The 21,104-nt window shown below is 36.7% G+C and overlaps 1 protein-coding gene across 7 annotated transcripts in view; it reads left to right on the top strand.

Moving 5' to 3' along the window:
• LOC136344827 (zinc finger protein rotund-like) overlaps positions 1-21,055 on the top strand; it is a 131,932-nt gene extending 110,877 nt beyond the window's left edge. For all 7 annotated transcript variants that reach the window (XM_066292654.1, XM_066292653.1, XM_066292652.1 and 4 more), the window contains 3 exons: positions 10,173-10,408; positions 13,220-13,509; positions 16,288-21,055. In XM_066292654.1, coding sequence (XP_066148751.1) covers positions 10,173-10,408; positions 13,220-13,509; positions 16,288-16,769 — 1,008 coding nt within the window. In that variant the 3' untranslated portion in view covers positions 16,770-21,055. The remainder of the gene's footprint in view (positions 1-10,172; positions 10,409-13,219; positions 13,510-16,287) is intronic.
• The last annotated feature ends 49 nt before the right edge of the window (positions 21,056-21,104 follow it).

Raw genomic sequence — 21,104 nt, 5'->3', positions numbered from 1 at the left:
GCAAATCGACCGACGCATTCTATGAGCTATGGCCAATTTGGTTTACGTAACACACGAGAAAAATCTTAATAAATCTTAGCAAACATACGCCGTTAAAAAGCGGCATGTTTTATTTGGTTTCAAGGAAATTAAAATCTAATTTTCAATCCAGTTTTTGTCTCCGCAGATCATTATTCCTTCGGTTTTGTTGCACAACGGCCGTCGCGCACGTATGATTTTGACACACTTTGGTAACGCGACCGCAGAGATACAAAAAAACAAAAAAAAAACAAAAAATGAGAGAAAAATAAAGAGGACCAACCGAAAGCAGTCGAGAGACATTGAAACAATTGAAAAGTCTTTGATGGTCTCCCTTTTTTTCGGCCATCAAATCGCATTATCGTAGTTCCGCTTCGGCTTTCGATTTCGAGTCGAGAGATAGCTGGGACTTTGGATTTATACATTATTACGACCCAAACTGAATTATATTAACGAAGCTATTTGAATAATTTAGCATTCTCGTTCCAATAGCATCAAAATCCATACCTTAAGGACAGAGTCCTAATTACCAGCATTACCTTGCGCAAATTTCCTCCTGCAAAAAAAAAGATTTCTAAAGCGTTGCAGCAACACCATCTCAAGATTAATTTTTCTATTATTATAAGTAGATATAGTCATTTCGAAGGTGATTTTACAGTCGAGTTCCGATTAAAATTCGCGTTGCGCTATTATTGTCGATAAATCGAAAATTGATATTATGAAAAACGGTGTGTGTAATTGCTACTACTAACACCTTTATTTATACTCAACCATTAGAAAACATGATGTGACACAACGTTGACCACGATTTATTGTTACTTTGATTAAGTCTACTCGACGACGTCATTATTTCATTGATCGGATCTAATCTGAAAGGCTAAACGATGGTTAGATAGGCGAGAAGAAGGAAATTGCTAGTTAGGATTTCCATTCATCAGCTTCAAATGGTTTTTTGCTGCGCTCAAGTACTAGTCTTAGTTGAGCGCAAACGCTCGTGCAGAAGAACTGACCGCACCGGAATCTCTTCAGTTTTGGAACGGCTGCGATAGCCTCGGTGGTCGCTGAGAACTTGAGTCGTGAGCCGAAACCATTTGAACGAATTAATTTTCGTCCGAAGGAGCTAATTCTGACGTGACTGGCCACTGAAACAACTTAAAGCTTCCATTTGGAGTGCAGCCAATGAGGAAATCTAGGGAATTCGCCCAAACCTCAAAACTTATCCTTTTAGATACTCACGAAAAAACTCTTAAAATCCCCCCGAATCTCCCATAATTATCTGATTTTCCTTTGCATCGTTGTCGTTTTGCGTGGAATCTTCCAAAAACCCCTTTTCAGACATTCTTATTTAGGTTGACTCACTTTACAGCTCAAAACTGCGCTGGGAAAATCTCTTGCAATCAAGAAAAGCATTGATAGAAGTGAAAATGTGGAATTTATCCACCCTTCTAGAGACGTCTCTTAGTGGTTCACCCGAATCGAGATTGTGAGCTCTGCAGGCTGCACCCACCTCAGAATTCAGTCAAGTCAGAGTATGTCAAAGGGGCAGCAATATCTTGGTGCCTAGTTAAATTACGATATTTGATCTATAAACCTCCAAGAAATGTTCCTGACTTTTAATACTTGAACTTAGTAGAACTTTTCCAAGTTTAGAGCGTCTTTTTCAGCCTTACACTGCTAGAGAATTTAAGTTAAGTCCGTTAGTTTTTCTAATAGTTCCTACAAGATGTTGGAACGCGTCTCAGGGAAATGAGCAACCAACTCGATATTCAGCAAATATTTTGTTTAATATTTAGTTTCATGGAGATTGTGAACTGTTCGGCCTATTTCTCAGCTAAAAATTCATATCACCAGTGGCGTACAAAACACTTGGTGGTGCCTGGATTTTCGCATTTCAGCTCAACAGTAGTTTCGCGAGAAACGCAACAAGAAATCGTGAATTATTTAATGTAGTATAACGAGTGCATTGGAATTTACGATGAATTTGGGGCATGAATGCAATTTTTGATGAGAAAATTTCCGATTTTCAATCCCCCTTCGAGTTTTTCTATCAGCCAAGTTGAGTTTCCGACAAATTGTTAACTATTTGCTTATTTCTTGGCTCAAAATTGATAAGGAGTCAAGATTTGGAAGTGAGCGACAAAATATTATACTAAATTCCAGATTGTCATTCCTTTTCGTGTTGTAGGATAACTAAACAAGTCAAAATCTAGCTCTTCAGTGATGGACAGATTTTCTTAAGGCTAGCCAACACACTTTCCTTTTTAATTAGTCGTCCGTCATTCCTCTTAGAACCGCCTCTGAGTTTTACATTAACTTTTGTTTTTATCACAAATTGAGGTCTCCAGTGGCGTGCCATGACATGTCGATAAAAAAAAAAGATTTCGCATCTTCAAGTCCTCGGAACTAGGAGGTCCTCCTACATCTTAACGACGTGCCGGGGGCCCTCTTTCCGTATTCCCGTCCTGTGCCTCCTCATCAATAAGCCGTAGCGTGTAAAAAAAACTACGCATTACGTAACCCACACAAGAGACCGATGATAAACAGCCGAAATCATACAGACTAGTTTGGCGGACAATCAGATTTTTTAATGTGTTTAGACCCCGGGGCCAGGTTTAGATCTTCGACGATGTGTTTGGCCAGGTCACTCAGGCCGATACGAAAAATTCTTGTAAATAAGAACAGAAATTCTCGTGATCCAAAGGAGTAAATAATTAAGCAGACACATATGAATTAATTCCAATCTAAAATGAGTATGAAAGCTTTTACCACTACTAACCGTTAACAGAACCAAGGTCATTACCAATCTACGTATATTACATATGTAATCCGGTATGAGTTTATGTAACTGGGCGAGACTGGCATCAAAGCAATTACAAGCCAGGCCACCAAATCTTTTGAGTTGTATTAGGTAGATGGTGGGTGGTGGCTCGTTAGGCGATCGAATAAACAAAGGGTCTGGGTAAATGTTTCAAATAGTTCATATTTGCATCTTGTTAATGGTTTCGAACTTGATTAAATACAAATGGTGGCCACCAGGAGCTCGGAGAGAGATATCAGGTGGATATGCAAAATGCTGCGCATTTTTTTTTTAATTCCAAATTTCAAAATTAAAAAAAAAAAACCTTAATTTGAATTTTATTCAGCGTTTTACATAGAAGTAGAATTCACAAGATAGGAATGTGCAAGCAAATCTGTTTTGCGGTTATTCCATTTAATGTAATTGATTATTACAGTTAGATAGAGAATATAAATGAGTGAAAATAGCCACAAAATGAACCAGAGAATTGGATAAATTAGGCTAAAATTTGATTTGATTCTGAATTGTGAGTCAGTAACAACAGTGACGCACTTGCGGACAGCGATTTTACACTCACTCTGTCCAAAAATGGATAAGTTTCTTTACCATTTATTTCACGTGTTGGCATAAATTCACATATCAAACCCAAATCTTATTTTTACCCTAACTTCTTTACCCGTTTCAACATATACAGGGTGTCCCTGAACTACCTCGCTTAACTTCAAGAGGTGGTTCTACACATCAAATGTTGCCAAAAATGTAAGGTAGAAAATTTCGGAAAATTCAACCCATTTTGAGGAAATTTCATTTTTTGTTTTTTGGGGTCTCGTCGCGTTTTGTAATCTAAATGCCCCCGTATCTTTCTTTACATTGCCGCTATAAAAATTTAAAAAATATCGGTGGAAAGCCATTCGAATTTCCTATTTTAATCAATCACTGTGAGTTCATCTTATTTGCACTTAACTGACCTTTCAGAGGCTTAAACGTGAAACTTTTTTATTTCTTCCTTTTTTTTAATTCTCAAGTGTCTATTGGTCCAAAAAGTTCGCCATATTATATATTTTCACACTCTATGAAAAATAGCTATAAGCAAGTACTTTTCTACCGTAATACCATTTCTCGAGTTTACCTTACTTTTAAAAGTGTTAAGATGTTAGTTATTGAAGATCGCTTGCGGAGAGACAAACTGTATTTGCAAAAATTTAAAAACATTTTAAACAAAATACTACAAGTTATAAATATTGTTCACAATGCCCCCGCTATTGGTTCAAACACAACCCATACCTCCAAAGAATGGTCCAGACGGCACGACTGATTTCTCCTCTCTTCTCAACTATTTGGACCCAAACTGCACAGGCACTTTCTTCGAGTTCTTCATCTTTGTCCACGTTATCTTGGTACACAAGGGCTTTTCAATAACTGACACCTCCTTCACACTTTTAAAAATAAGGTAAACTAAAGTTCTGTACAATGGTAGAAAGGTACTTGGTTGCAAATGTTTTTTATGATGTGTGAAATGGTACAATATGGATTTGGTGGAGGATTGGAGCAACGGACAGTTGAAAATTTAATTTAAAAACAGAAATAATAAAGTTTCACGTTCAGGTCTCTAAAAAGCCAGTAAAGTGCAAGTAAGATGAACTCACAATGCTTATTTAAAATAGGAAATTAAAATGACGTTCCAACGGTACTCTTGGAATTTTTTGCAGGGACAATGCAAAGGAAAATACGGGGACATTTAGAATACAAAACACGACAGGTCTTCAAAAAAAAAAAAATTATTTCCTTAAAGTGGGCTGAGTTTTCCGAAATTTTCTACGTTGCATTTTTGATAGCATTTGATATACAGAACCACCTGAAATTTGGCTAAGTACTTCAGGGACACTCTGAATATCTGTATCAACACATCTATCCGTATCAATGCATTTACGCGTGTCAATGCATCAATCTGAACCTGTAATCAATGACAAAGAAAACTTGCTTGCAAATTTCCATTTTTTAGTTTTACTAATTATTTGACGATCCTTGCATTTCTTATATTCTTCCCTTCGGCGCAAACCCTTAAAATTCCGCCCTTTCAAAATTCCAAACTGTTCCTGATAATATACAAGGTATGACATAAGACAAAAAAATTTCAGTTTTGCTCAATTTACTGAATTCTCGGTTTTATTGTGGTGGTTATTTATACTCATTTTCATCCTTTTGTATCTGTGTTAATCAGCAGATTTGCTTCTAAGGTTGCATTCAGTAATTTCTACTTTCTTCACGTCCATTGTGCTTCTACGTAAACCGCTAAAAAAATTTCGATTTCAGAATATTTCTCGCGGAAAATAAATCTTCTATTCAATTAAAGAATATTAGTTAGTTACATTGTGCGCCATAATTGTTTATCAAAAAAAGCGAATCATTAATTACTTTTTGTTAAACGTCTTTACCATCAGCCATCTATAAAACATCCATCATTCTTAGCACGTTAAATCTTGTAAATACAATTATATGTAAAAATCTTGCGATGTTCAGGTAAAAATTCCAGGACAGTCCGATAAATATTCCTCTCATCGAGTGGAAAAAATCCCAGCACCTCACGTTTCGCGCTTCATTTGGCAACACTGCCTTGAGGGTACTCGTCATAAACAAAAGCAAATCGCCGCTGTGTTACCTCTAGTTTTACTCGGATAGTGAATGTTAAGGGTTTTTAATGCAATTTGTAAATGTTTGATTAATTGCTTTTCACAGATTGGTGCGGGTGCGCCACTGATGTCGTCTATTAAATCAAAACAAACGAACGTGAGTAGTTCGAAGCAAAATTGCAGGATTTTTTCCAAGCGGGAAAACAGATAGCCTTGGCAATCAGACTAATAATAGCGATACAATAACCCATTTTTAAAACATACACACACACACACACACACACACATACACACACACACACACACATTGAACAACACTTCGATTCAGATTAGCCGGTGATTACAGAGCAAATTAATACATACAATAATATTTAAATGTCCACTTAAGAGTCTCAATCATGGCATGGACTTGATACCGTCAGAAATCTCGTGTCCAGCTTTTCATCCCTGCTTCACTTATTTCAATTGAGGAGGAGCAAGAAGTTCTCCTAAGCGTCTGAATTATTGATGTGACACACGGCCTTGTTCAAATTCTGATGCACCTTTACAAGTGCGTGGTGGAGGTCTTAAAGAAACCGGGAAGTAAAGAGAAAAGGCATCGAGATTAGAGAACAAGCGAGACATTGAACATGACCATGGTATTGAATTTTCGAAGGTCGTGGAATGGCTCGTTCTTTGTGTTTCTTGGTTTGAAAGAATAAGTTTTATGATATATCGTGCCTAGTCACTGAAATGAGAATGTTAATTACAGCCGCTTATTCCCACCCAATAAGACTCACAACTGCGCTAACTAGGTGTTGCAGATAACTATTTGAAAACCATTTCAATATAGGCGTAACAGGAATTCTTGGTCATTGGTGTCAATATTTTGTTCATGACCTTAAAACACTGCTTATTCATACATAACACCCTGTATAGTTTTTTTGTTTTTTGAGTCACTAGTGCTAAGTCAGGCTGTTCAACGAGCAAGGCCGGTGTACGGTGCAAAATTGAAGAAGTATAGAAACAATGATGATTTGAACCAGTGTCAAAACTTACACATTCAAAAATAACTATAAGAGTCAGTTAAATAAAAAGTCAGTAAGTGTTAGGTCTGGTGAGCGGGAAGTCCAAAGCCATTTCTTTGGAAGTAAATAATTTCCAATTCCATTAAACATGTCTAGCATTCGCTAACGCTACTATATGAAACTTTACCATGTCCTATCGTGCTACTTGACCATTATAGTTATTAATTTACATTACAATGCCATTAACAGCAAATTGAAAGTGATTGATTTCATGTTGATATAATTCAATTTCGATGGCGTTGCTCCACTGATGCGTTCTCTTAAGTGTGAATCTTCTAGAGCAAAAAACATGTATGGAAAGAACCTCGTGATGATCGCGGTGAATATAGTCCATTTGGAGGAGACCTTGGTGGATTGCGTCAGTGCACATGCACGCCATTTTTTCCATGTTCATTAAAATATACGAACGACCCCTCTGATGTCCATTTACCGCACGAAATCTTCTAATATATTAATTCGAATTAAAAAGTAAATTTTAATTAGGCGATGGCCTCATGACTTATGTGAATTAAAGGTTTGACCCTAATACGTATACTTTATTAATAATTGTTAGTGGAACGGGCAGACGCTTATTGTTTAAATATTTATTGTTGGTACATATTCCATTCTAAAATTTGACCCCTAATAACTCTTTCTGCTTTTAAAGTAAGTGATCTGGCCCTGAGGTATCTGGTTTGTAATTAATAATTTAACTTGCGACCGTTGAACTAGGTAGATAACAAAATACTTTGTACCTTTAAATTAATTTCTGTGAATATAATGGAAGTAACCTAAAAGGTAATTTAGAGCGGCATATAATTGTGAAAACGTGACCTTATAAGGTCAACAATTTTTAGCAACCTAAAGGTAAATAAATTACTAACAAATTGCAATAAATTATATAAGGCCAACACATAAGACGTTGCCTTTTGTTGTCTAACAGCATTAAAATTTTTAATCAGTCAATTAATGAGGAGAATTCGCGACAAGACATTCGTGTTTGTTAATAAATACGAAAACTCTAAAATGCTTTAATATAATGTATTTTTTATGTTAATATGGTAATTATTTCGAGCTAATGATCCCAATTGCACGTTTTTCGCTAATGATCGGCGTTATCGTCTTGAACATCTCGGTGACAATCTGAATTCTGTTTCTTTTTTTTTTTTTTGGGCGAGCATTTAGTACCAACACCTGCAGAATTAACTTTATTTCGGCCCAAAGAGTTTATTTAAATACAAAATAGCTCGATTTAATTAAAGCCGACGAAGAAATTACTACGACCATTCCGCCCCCCGGATCTTGGTGTAGGTGACATTTTGAAATATCTCACGGTACAGCGTTAAAGCGGGTGGCATCTTTGAAAATTACAGCACTAAGCGTAATATCGGTGTTTTTCAAATGTTTAATCCAACTGGCCGTCCCGCGTGCCTTATCTTGCACCAATTGACATGTTTTGAAACATTTCCTATTTTATTGTGAGAGGTTTTTCGAAGATTTTTATGGAAGTTTGTTTTTGCAAATTTACATTCCCCCCCCCCCCCCCCCCCCTCTTCAGAGCATGTCATATTAGATATACCGACGTTTTTTGTACAACGTACTCTATGAAATATCCCCTCACGCCGTTTTAACTTTATATCACTCAGCGGTGATTGTTTTTTAACAATAAAAAGAGTCATAATTAACAAGCCTTCATGTTTTTATGGAGCTTTTAAATAGAAATAAATCTGGCTCCGAAGGGTTAAAAGCTCTGCAGTTAAAAGGGGGTGTTATCGAACCGGAAATTTATATTTTAAACACGTATTTTTCAAATTTAATAATTAAGAGTTGTTTACTGCCAAATCGATTTCGTGATTGTTAAGTGGAATGTTTTATTTCGCGATTCGTTTAAAATCCGATTACCATGGATTTTTGATGCGACTACAGCAGATGCGAAAGAAGGAAATACGTTATTAGAGCCATGCTAAAAAACCGAGATAGTACCAGCGCGATAACGTCAAATATAGTACGCACTTCTCGCATTCGGACGTCCACGCACCTAAAACACGATAAATCAAGAACGAGTTGAAGATCCATCATGCGATGAATATTCATGAGGCTCATTACATTATGTAAACCACTTCAGTGACACAATGCATATGTACTTAATTAGAGGTGCGGCGTGTGTGAGCGGCGGCACCGGGGAACCCGGAGGTATTTTGGCAATGGGTACTGCTTCCTAGGTCAATTGTCTGACGGTTTTTCAAACTCGAGACGTCAAGGTTAAGACGATCGGATGGATGATGGAATAGCGTAGTAAATAAAGAATCGTTTTATAATGATTAGATGCATGCTGGAGCTGGTCATTGGCGTGCGGTCGTATAAAACGAAATTTCGGCATTAGGACCATAAATCTCCATTCAGCGCAGCGACAGGAGCTGAGTCGGCATCCGTGGCAGTGTAGCAAAACCCAATTACATTTAATAACAGCAAGTCCGACGTTGTTAATGTAAGCGAATAGCAACATCGCCAGTTCGAGGGCCGCCTTTTTTGTTGTGGCCCGTTCGAAATTAGCCGACATAAAAGCATCCGAATGCTACTGAAAGGCCATCGCTGGTCCGATGCAGCCAACATAATACGAACTGAAAAAAAACGAAGAAGAAAAACTAGTTTCGCTCCGGAATAATTAAATTTGACTGACGGGCTCGGTCTATACGTAACGGGATTTTTCCTAGAGCTGCGACCAGTTGGGTTCGAACGATTTGGGGTATGGGGATAATTCGAGCTCGGTTAGCTTGGAGACGATAAAGGGATTGCCGATAGAACAAAACAATAATTAAGCGATTGTCGGTGTTGGTTGAACCCCTAAAGCTCAGGTGCATATTTGACGCCCTTGCCTAGCTCAGGATTCTGATACCCTAGGCTAGTTCGTACCCGATCCTGGCAATCTGACATCTACCGATTCATATTTAATGTCACAATTTTCGTTCGGGAACGCTATTCTTCAGATTACAAGCGGACGATTTTTCGAGGATTGTGAATAGTTGTCATTCACGACAGACGCTGTCGAAGAAATTACTAAATTTTCTTGACAATACGATGAATCGCATTTTCTCAACAATATAAGGAACGACATCTTCTTGAAAATATGGTGAAAGGCATCTTTTAAAACATTCGACCTTTTTCGAAATGATGACACAGACCGGATTGATCCGTTTCAGCTGAATTTCAACCAATCCTGTTCATTATCCAATCCTTATGGTAAGTTGTTCCTGCAAATTATTCAGGGAAAATCCCACGTTTTGAAGACACGATTTGTCCTTCTTTTTCTCGTGCAGGTAGTTTCCTATATGCATAAACCGTGCTATTTTCATAACGATCGTTATCGAGTGTATCCCGAAGCTTCGGGTAAGGAAATGATGGGCTGAAGACGCCTGAAGCACTTGTGAAAGTTGCCTTCCAATCAAAAAAAAATTCTAAAATTGTTTTTATTTAATGTGGAATCTGAAGCGTTCGACACTTCTTCTGCCCATAATTACAACAGATTGGTCAGTTGAATAGCAGTCTGAAACCACTTTATCGAGTCACAGTGATGAAGCTATTTTCAATTTTGAATTTATAACAGCAAAATGCCAAAATTTGCACATTTTTTATATCAAAAAGCGCACGTTTCCCATTTTTCAACTCTTTTTCTTGTTGCAGGTATACAGTTCCAAAGCTGAGCTGCAACTGCACACGCAGGCGCATATGCGCGAAGCCAAACCGTACAAGTGTTCGCAGTGTTGCAAAGCCTTCGCCAATAGTTCCTATCTCTCACAACACACCAGGATTCACCTCGGAATCAAGCCCTACAGATGTGAAATCTGCCAAAGGAAGTTCACGCAACTAAGTCATTTGCAACAGCACATTCGGACGCACACTGGGGACAAACCATATAAGTAAGTGTAGCTGTAGCTGAATTTGAATTGAATGTAGGAAACGGAGGTGGCTTGTTCACATTTTAATTGTTTTAAAACACACATAGACACACACACACACTCACACACCTCACACACACACACACACACACACACACACATACACAATTGAAATTGTTTGGCGTAAAGGATTGTGGCAATATAAAGGTTAATTTACATGATTTGTTTCATCGCGCACCGCTTGAACTAATAACAACGTTTTTATCGTTGTTCCGGCTTCGACACTGTGCAGCGTTTAGTAAGGCCCCCCGGCCTCTGGGATGTCCCGATTTAGCTCCGCCAGAGTGTACTTTAATGTCTGATATTTATATTAATAATTTCATTTGAGGTTTGAGACGAGGCGATAATGCCTTGTAGCCTTAGGAGGATCAAGTCAAGACGAACCATTAATAAAACATTAGGCAAATCAAAATCAACCATTAAAATCCGAGGGGATCTCGGCCGCAATTAAAAGACGTTTATTTTGTTTCAGATAATCAAAATGTGTTTATCTACACTAGAGCGGGAGCCGTGTTTATTTTGTTCTTTCGGTTTTTGTTATTTCAAGAAACGCGCTCGTATTATGATTCCATTTCGGAGTCGATGCTGCTGTCTATGAGCAAGGTACATGTATGTAAGCGAAAATGTGCCATTTTTTCCTCTATTGGTTTAGATTGCAGTCATAACCGCTAAAATAACGATAAATATGTGGAGGAATTGAACAAGCTGCATTTAGTACTAAAATAAACATTTGTAAAATTAAATAATGATAAATCTATAGGTTACGTCACCAAGTCCAAAATTCCATGGGCCTGGTAGCTATACACGAAGGATGACGTGGAATCATGCACAAAGACTTTGAGCAGCTTCTTGAGCTATAGAAAAAAGTTGCGATGACTTTTCAATTTTTAACAATAAATTTTTCTCTAAAAGAATAAACAAAGGTCATGGCTTTTCGGAAAAGAGGAATTCCCATCTGCTTCTTGAAAAGTACTTTTTTTCATTCCTTCATTCGTGCGTCCGCACAAGAAAAACCGAAACGCGATATCTTTTCTTCTCCTCGTTAATTAACTCTTTTAGTTGGAATAGAGAGATTCAACCCATTTCAAGATCTTCAAAGGTCTTTGAAATATCTCCAGATCTTCAAAATAAATTATTATTTCACTGTTGATCCCTCAGTCAGTCTACTGGACGTAAATCTTCAAGATCTTCAAAAATATCCAAAAGAAATAACCGGCCACACATATTGTACTGAATTCTTTTTTTATGTTATTTTTTTCTGTTTCGGATTTTTAATGCAGGGAACTGTTCTATTCTTAGATTTTTTACAGCTTCTTCACGACGAATTACATAAACTTTTCTAGATCTCGGACTCTTCTTCGTTTCTTCTCAGTTGGATCAAAAAATATAAGGGAAAATTATTTCTCCGTCCTCATGTCCTCTGTACTTCACATTCGTTTCATTTCATTAAATTCAATCAAGGCTGAGCACCATCTAGAGCTGCGAATACAACTGTCTTTGATTTCGAAAAAGTAAAGCGAGCATTAGGTCTGTTAAGAGAACGAATTCAGTTCATTTTCTGTCAGCAGCACTGACATGCTCCAAGTGCTGAATTATTAGCACTCAATTACCGCAATATGACGTAAATCAAAGGTCAAGAAATATGCAAATTCCATTATGCTTACGGGTAACATTTAGAGGTTTACGTTAATGACGTAGCGAAATAAGACATCCGTCAGAGGTTTTTCAATTGCCTGACCGCAGGGCTAAGATGACAGTTTAAATTACTCTGCGCCCTATGTATCTGGATTATATATATATATATATATATATATATTAAAGAGTCCTCTGTGCCCTTCGCATGTGCAATTTTGTGAGTCATGGGCTTGTGCACCATGTTTTCCTACCATGTCTACAATAGCGACGTAGCCAAATGGATCGCATCTCAGACGTTTTTCTATCTCGAGAATCAACGTAACCATCCAGAGTCCAAAGCATTCCGCTGTTCGTATATCTGGATTATGTTAAAGAGCTCTCTGTGCTCTTCGCATCTGCAATTTTGTGAGTCATGGGCAAAAGCGCCACGTTTTTCTATCATGTCTACAATAGCGAAGTAGCCAGACGGATCGCATTTCAGACACGTTCTTCTATCTCGAGAATCAATGTAGCCATCCAGAATCCAGAGCATTCCGTTGTTCGTATATCTGGATTATGTTAAAGAGTCCTCTATCTTCTTCGTATTTGTAATTCTGTAAGTCATGGGTTTCTGTTTCGTGTTTTTCATTCACATATATCTGGCCAGATGAAGGAAGCTGAGACCATGTAACTACCTGTACGCAGTTTCTGCCTCACAACAACTTTCATGGCCTTTTAAAATCCGCCCTTTTAACTCCAAAACCGAAAAACCCGATGTTTATTGACCTTGACAGAAAAAAGTGTAAATCGCGGTACGATAAATATTCATTATTGTTCTCGCACGTTACATGGGCAGGGAAAATCTGATTCATTTTCAATTGTAATTGTTTGTTAAATTGTTAATCGGATCGAAACGAATGTATTCGATTCTTTTGACACGACATGGTGGTCGCTTTTTATTAGCCGTTTAATTGCCTCCGACATTAGCATTTGTTGCATATAAATCGTCAAGATCATTGCCAAAGACCTTCCATTGTAATGTAACCGGTGAGCATTTCTTTTTTCCATGCATTTCCTTTCGGCGCTCATAATTTCATTGTTATTAAGCGATCATCGCTCAATTAAACGAATAGATAACGTAAGTTTCTTTTCTTTCAGGTGTCGACATCCTGGATGCCAAAAAGCGTTTTCTCAGCTCAGCAACCTGCAATCTCACTCGAGGTGTCATCAAACCGACAAACCGTACAAATGCAACTCGTGTTATAAGTGCTTCAGCGACGAACCTTCACTACTAGAACACATACCAAAGCACAAGGAGAGCAAGCACCTGAAGACTCACATCTGTCAATATTGCGGCAAGAGTTACACTCAAGAGACATATCTGCAAAAACACATGCAAAAGCATGCGGAGAGGACGGACAAAAGGCCTCCAATTGGTCCGGGATTAGGTAAGTTTCGAGATTTTCCTTTTTTGATATGAATGTGAAATTTGGAATATTTGTGCCTCGTACAGCTGCGTTCAGCAGAGTCAACAGAGGCATAATTGCTACCTCTGTTGAATGCGCCTATTGTCGCAAAACTGATTTTGGGAGGATTATAAATTTTCTAGACATTCGTATGTTAGGACCGCCCTTGTTGTAAGGCTGAGTGGCATATCAAAGAATATAAAAATTTCGCTCCCACCTTTGTAATTCGAAAGAAGGTATCGCAGGTTGGATCAGCAATCCTTGTAAAGACGTTCCGACATCTATTGATCTTTGGCAATTGTTCTAGTGAAGTCGACACACTCGGTGGCGTGTCAAGTACCCTACAACAAGGGTAACATGGGTGGTTCCACATATTTACGCTTTGTAGAGACGCCCGGAATGCCCAACATTTTAATGAAATTAATTTTATTAATAATGGAGAAACGAAAAATTTTATTCGTATTAGGAACTTTCAGTAGGAAATTAATGTCCGCAGTGGCGTATCAAGCAATGCTGACTTTTAATTTGCTCAAATAAATTCCCAAACACCAGTTCTGCCGCAATAACTCACATATCTCCCCAACACTCTGCAGAGTCCGTCATATATATGGAATAACGGCAATAACTTTTTAAATAATACTTGAATCGAAAAATGTTTCAAGTAAAAGTTACAAAGGTAATTTGTTATCACTTTTTGATGACCTTGAACTTTTTTCCTGGACCCATGACAGTCCAATGGGGTCCAACTTTTGTTTTCCAACAGCGACCCTCTATTCCTGACTTGTTTTTATGGTACACTTATTTACTCATACAGACATCAAATTTTATTAGGAGTCGGACAAGAAAAATTTCAAGGAAAAATTATTTTCCTCATGTTATTAAAAGAATTAAATTCAATCAGAAAAGCAAAATAACAAAATCACCCTGTGTATGTTTTAAACATCATTCCAGACTCTGGCACCATTCCGGAAATCACAATTTGGAATTTAAAGAAAAGCAGTATCAATTTTTTTCCTCGTTGAAATAGGGTGGTCAGCACGATCACCTGATTTAAATGCCTGCAACTTTTTCCTTGGGGGCAATTTAAAAGATCAAGTTTATAAGGATCGGCCAAATAACGTGGATGACTTGAGAGCTCGTATCGTCGGTGTAATGCAATCGATCAGGCAAGACACGTAGGTTCAGGTGAAAAGATCATTCAAGCAAAGAATAGCACTGTGTTTGGATAACGACGGAAGACATTTTGAGCAAATGCTTTGAAGATTAAATAACCATTAATTTTTGTAAGCAGTAATTTTTTATTTTGCTATTTTCTGAGTGAATTTGATTTATTTGTTTTTTTACTAAAGGAAGGAAATTAATTTTTGTGTCGAAATATTTCTTATCTAACCCCAATAAAATTTGATATATTGGAATGCATAAATAAGTGTAGATTCCATCAAACGAGTCAGATATAGATTGCCGTATTTGAAAAAGAAGAGTTGGACTTCGTTCGATTGTTATGGGGCCAAAAAAAATTAAGGTCGTAAAAAGAGACAACAAATTAGCCTTGTAACTTTTACTTAAAGCGTTTTTTGATTAAAAAATTATTTGAAAGGCTATTGCCATTATTCCATATACAGGGTGTTTCTTAACGGATGATAAAAAATGAAATGGGTGAATCATGACCTTATTTTAAGACAGAAACTTCACACGAAGGCATGTAAATTCCTTCCATGTCGATTTACAAGGTGTTGAAGTTTTTTTTTCGATTTTCATTAATTTCTGGTTTATTTGTAAAGACAAGTAACCTAAAATAGGTAGGAGCAATCATTTTAGCGTTGCGAACAAACTGACATAACAATTATTTAAAATACTGTACAGAGCGTTATTTTTTTCGTGGTTGGTTTCAATATTTTACATCAGATCTTTTTTTATGACGTTTTTAGATTTTATCCATTACCTTCATTTGAATATTTATATCTTTTATTAACTTTTTTGCCTCTTCAGATTTTTTTTATTAGGAACTACAGTTTAAGAGATATTTGCAAAAATATCTAACTATATTCCCCCCGATTGACCTAGGGGTATGACAAAGCGACAAGGTAGAAAAATTATAAAATATTGCAAATGCTTGTCAAACTATTAGAAATACACCTGGAATTTGTAATAGACTCCGGTAATCCATGAGAAGAAGGGCAGAATCCTGTATTTTGGTAAGAAGACATTTTCAGCAATTACTTTGATTACAAGCCAAATTGGTAGTTTTAATTGATGCAAATATCTCTTAAACCATTTTTCCCAATTAAAAAACTAAAGAGGCAAAAAAGTTAATGAAAGATATAAAGGATCAACTGAAGGTAATGAATAAAATCTAAAAACGTCATGAAAAAGATCTGATGTAAAATATTGAAACCAACCACGAAAAAACTAACGCTCTGTAGAGCATTTTTAATTATTGTTCTTTCAGTTTATTCGTAATGCTAGAATGCTTGTTATTACAAATTCCGAATTAATTTGCACAGGAAAAAATCCTTAACAAATAACGGAGAAATTAATGAAAATAAAACAAAAGTGAAACTTCAACTCCCTGTAAATCAAAATGAGAGCGATTTAGGACACGCCTATCTATGTAGTTTTTATCTAGTTGTGTAGTTGTTATCCTAAGATAAGCTCATGGTTAACCCCTTTAATTGTTTACCATCCATTGAGAAGTAATCTGTATATGAGGGACCCTGCATATTAACCCCAACTGGTCTATAATAGTAATGACCTGTGCAGGATTAAATCACCGAGGACTGGAGCACCCCTACTGGCCCAAAGTATCTCCGGACAGTGCCGAGAACATGCATGACTACCCCACAGATATCCCTCGAGGGTTGCTGGAGCAAAACGAAGATCTAGTGATCATCAGGCAGCAGTTGAGCAGTCAGAACGCGTCCGCTCCTCCCGGAGCCCCCGGTACCAACTTGGGGAACTCTTACGACACCTCCATATCGAAAAACAACACCAATTCGGCTTTTACCCCGATCAATTCGTCCATGTCGGGGCATTTGAACCACCTAAACCATCAGCTAGCACCCAATAGGCCATATATTTATGACGCACTCTCGTTTCCTAAGCAAAATAGTCTCGATATCCCTAAAAGTCAGCCGAGTAACGGGTTTCCCAATCAGCTAATTTCACTACACCAGATTAGGAACTATCAGCCGAACTCGAGTTTGATGGAGCATTCGATACTGGGAGGGCTCAAGGATAAGTAAATCTAGATGGTTAAGTAAAGTGTAAGTGCGGCCGGTTTTTGGGGGGCTCGCGGCTTCAAAAAAGCGCATATAGTCGATGATCTCATTTTTTACGAGTAAGTTGTGCTTTAAGAGCGAGACGAAAGTCATTTGCACTTGTTAAAAATTAGTTGTGTAGGTATTTTTCGGATTTCTTTAAGAAGGAAATCCTTCACTTCCGTAATATTGTGTTGCAATACTCTCACGCTGCAAGAGCGACTTAATAGCAGCGGCGTTTATTTAAATATGAAATAATTTAAGGTCGCTGGTGATGAACGAACATTTTGCCGTAATTAAAATCAAATTCCCGCAAATATTAGATTAATTGCCGCTATGACATTGGGCTCGTAATGTTTTTATTTCGTACGTGCATCGCTGGCGAAGCTGTTGGAAGGAAGCTCCTGTCCGAGTTTCCTTGAAGTTGCCGTCGATCCTCCATTTACAATAAGGTAATTTGAAATCGAAATTAACTATTAAATTATTTATTTTTCGTTTTCACATAAACGTCAAATGTCAAACAGTGACAAATGACAGTCGTCGACAGTTTGATATTATTGAATTTTTGGATTAGTCTCGGAACTTCAAGATGATTTCGCATGACACCTCCGATTCCGGTGTTCAGCTGTTTCCCAGATATTGAGGTTTAAAATTTCACTCCTTTCGTACGTTAAACGGATGTGAGTCCCTAACGGTTTACGGTTAAAGCGAAAACGAGTTCACTTTAGTTTTGATTTTAATTTTTCACGATCTAACTGATCGCATTCTTTTCTCAGTTTGACATTGTATCAAAACACTTTTTGAACCCACCAAATTCGATATCTCGTTTCGACTTGAAAAGTTTAGATGTCAACGTGAAATGCATTTCGCTGTAAGTTTAATCGTTAGGAACTTACAGCCGCGGATAGCGCAAAAAAGTAAAATTGGAAATTTCAGTACTCGGAAAGCGGACAAACATCGGAATGGTGCGTGTCACACGAAATATTCCTAAAATTTTGAAAGTCCAAAAATCCTATAATAGAGTGTTCCATTTAAAAATGTTTTTCTAATTGGCGCCGATCTGTCACTTGTCATTTTTTACATTGACGTTTATGTCAAAATGTATTTGTATAGTAGTTGCCCGAAGTTTTTCTACGGGGTCCAAAAATATAAGGAGAGGGTTTTATTTACGACCACACTTCTTTCCTTTTTCACCTTCAAATGAGTCTGCACAGCTGCAGACGCATCGCATTTACACAGTGACGGAAATTACCGTTAATTTCCCCGATTTAAAGAATAGGTGAGATTTCAAAAATTTAGGAACAACGTTTGAAAAGTTGTACAGGGTGTCATATTTTTGCCGATTTTACCGAATTCATTCGGGGGTTAGATTTAGGTATATATTCATTTATGAATGAAAGTGATGGGATGCGGTTTCCACGCAGGGCCGCGTCGAGTTAGTGTGACGTCTGTCTGGAATAGCCTCGTTGAGAGGTGCGCAAATTTTCTGTATATGGCTTAATCATTCGATGTGGAAGAAAGTCGGTGACATCACTGACTTCGAAACACCACAAAAACTGCTGGATAAAAATTTTATTTGTTCGCAGATGGAAAAAAAAGCCTGCAAAATTGAAAATGTTGATTTTGTAAAATTTGACGTAAAATTCTGATATGAGCAAATATGCCTACAGGATGATCTATTTGAAGTAGAAAATTTTTCTTACGTTACTTTTGAAACCGAATTAGATATTTCCAATTTGGGTGTTCACCCATAAAATTTAAGAATCTGATTTTTTTCCGCAATATTTAACTGAATTTTTAGTAGAATTTCTAACACAACAGCCGTACTCTAATGTTTACTTTAATATTTAAGAGGTTAAACATTCTTAGGGCCACTCAATAAATCAGTAAATTGAGGTTGTTTGTTATTGTTTAAGAGCCTCATAATTCCACAGATCTGAATACTAAATTAGAGAAATTGGAACTGGATATGCCTGTCCATATTTTGTTGCATCGGTCAACAGAAAGATAAACGTTTAAAGTGGCTGCCGCGAGGTCCTCAGCGGTTACGCTGCTTTAGCAGGAAACAGGAGAAATATCTATTGCTTATTTTGTACACAAAATTTATTTCTTCGCTTCTTACATTAAACGTGATTTTTCTAGATCTTCAAAAAGGTTTTCTTAGCAGCTAAATTCTCTTTGCGCTTGCGTGGACGCAGCCGTAATGCCAGCTTAAAGCTGGACAGAATAATTTTTTTCAAATAACGAAAAACTTTTTTATGGTTTCTGTTTCTTCTTTGTTAAACAATCTCAAAAAAAGAGATAACGAAATTTACAAAGTGAAGCGGACTATACCGGTTCTTGTTTATTACGTTGAAATAGAGAAGGAGGGACAGATGGCCCGAGATCGGGGGACTTTTTAAAACGGCGAAAATTATCAGTGATATTTTCAATTTAGGTGAAATTGAATAACTTGAAGGCAAATTGCAAATTGTTCGGAAATTGTTGCTATTGCACATTTTTTCAAAAATATGCAATTTATTGTGATTTAAATATATTTATTGTGATTTATATAATAGCTGACTATTTATATTTATTAAATTCCTTTTTTTTTATTTTCTTCAAACTTCTCTCAAACACAAATTTCCAACTCGCCCTCCGGAAGTTTCCCATTGAACCTCCACATAAACTTACCAAATCTCAACCTACCTCTCTGTTTCTCCTCGATTAACAACGAATCCATTTTTTACACGGGAAATAGCTTTATTAATTATTAAATGAGCCCCTCGAAATTCCGGCTTCGCAACAACGGCAATATGTAATTGTAAAATTGTTGATATCTCCAAAAACAGACAGAGGTTTTTGCCTGTAAAGCTGTGCATAGGAAAGTTTATAAAGACATAACTTGTGAATACCGCTTTAGTTAAGGCTGTACAGAGTTTATAATTCTTGTATTGTTAGTTAATTTGCGATTTACTCATCGTTTCGAGGGCAGTCGCCTGACAGCGATAAGGAGAATTTATATTTTTATTTTTGAATAGGTTTATATTAGTTTTTAGGGTTGATAGACAGTTTAAATGTATATTTAGATAGGTCAGTTGGGCGACTGCCTTTAAAACTACCAAAATAGCTCAAATATTATATTATATAATACGTATAATTTATTAATGTACTTACGTTGACGCGAGTATTTGCGATTTTTCCTATCAGTCTCGAGATTTTTTTGGGTGCAAAACACAGGGGCAAAAAAATCAAAACCTGAGCGCGCCACTGAAGAATAGAGAATACAGCTGCAGTTCGCTCAGAGTTTCGAGAATTATATTCCTCAGTTTCTTATTATGTTCTTGCCTAGAATGTTCGTTTTTCATTTCGCAAACTACGATTTAAGGGTAAAAATGTAAATCGAACCATCACAAAAAAGACATTATTTATAGTTGCAGTATACGTTTCACAAACTGTATACGGGGGAATGTGTTATATGATTTGAGGATTGTTTCGGTTATTATGTGACAAAACAGCGTTAAGTGTTACGTTAATGTTAAAGTAAAGGAAACATTGGGTTGGTAGGTTTCTAGGTATGAAAGACAAGCTTTAAAGATGTTAGTTAAGTTTATAATATATTTTGAAAGATTTTTTTTGTACAATAAATCTTCCGTTGAAGGACCGAGTGCGGGCTTGTAAAAAGCTGTTGTAAGTTAAAGCAGTGTAATTATTAATTTATATAAAGAAGAAACCTGGTTTTTGTTAATTTTTATTAAATAAAAATTGCATTTTTCATTTTCACTTACCCGCCATTGTTTTATTTTTCTTTTCCTCAGTTCCGATTGAGATTGTTTCATTTCACACCATATTTGTATCTGTGATATTTTTTCGTACTGAAATATGGTAAATAGTCAATTTGTACATAGTTTCAAATTTCTAAGGAACGTATAGTTAGGACTATTCGAAGAAGGACCCACTTAAATTTAAACTGAACATAAAATATATTGTTATTACTCTATGTCTGTAATAAACATCTAAGTACTACTTATTAAGAAACAGGAAAATATTACTAAGTGTCGTCGTACTGTATCACCTGCATAAAACGTTATTTTTCCGGCGTTTTTTGGACACAACGAATTTTTTATTCCTTTAATCTTTTACATTTCTTTTCCTACACTATATACGTCGTCCTATAATAGAAGATTTTCTGAGCACACATCTAGAAATAATATTTCGAGTTATTGGTGTATTTGAAATTTAATGTTATAGTATGTTTACTGAATGTAAGAAATAAATTAACGAAAATTTGATGGCGTTGTTTTATTTTCGATTGCGACTTTCACATAAGGGAAAAAAACT

The sequence above is a fragment of the Euwallacea fornicatus genome, chromosome 18 (genome assembly GCF_040115645.1).
Source record: "Euwallacea fornicatus isolate EFF26 chromosome 18, ASM4011564v1, whole genome shotgun sequence".
Lineage (NCBI taxonomy): Eukaryota > Metazoa > Arthropoda > Insecta > Coleoptera > Curculionidae > Euwallacea > Euwallacea fornicatus.
The sequence above is the reverse complement of the archived record's forward strand: the minus strand, read 5'-3'. Positions and strand labels throughout refer to the sequence as shown.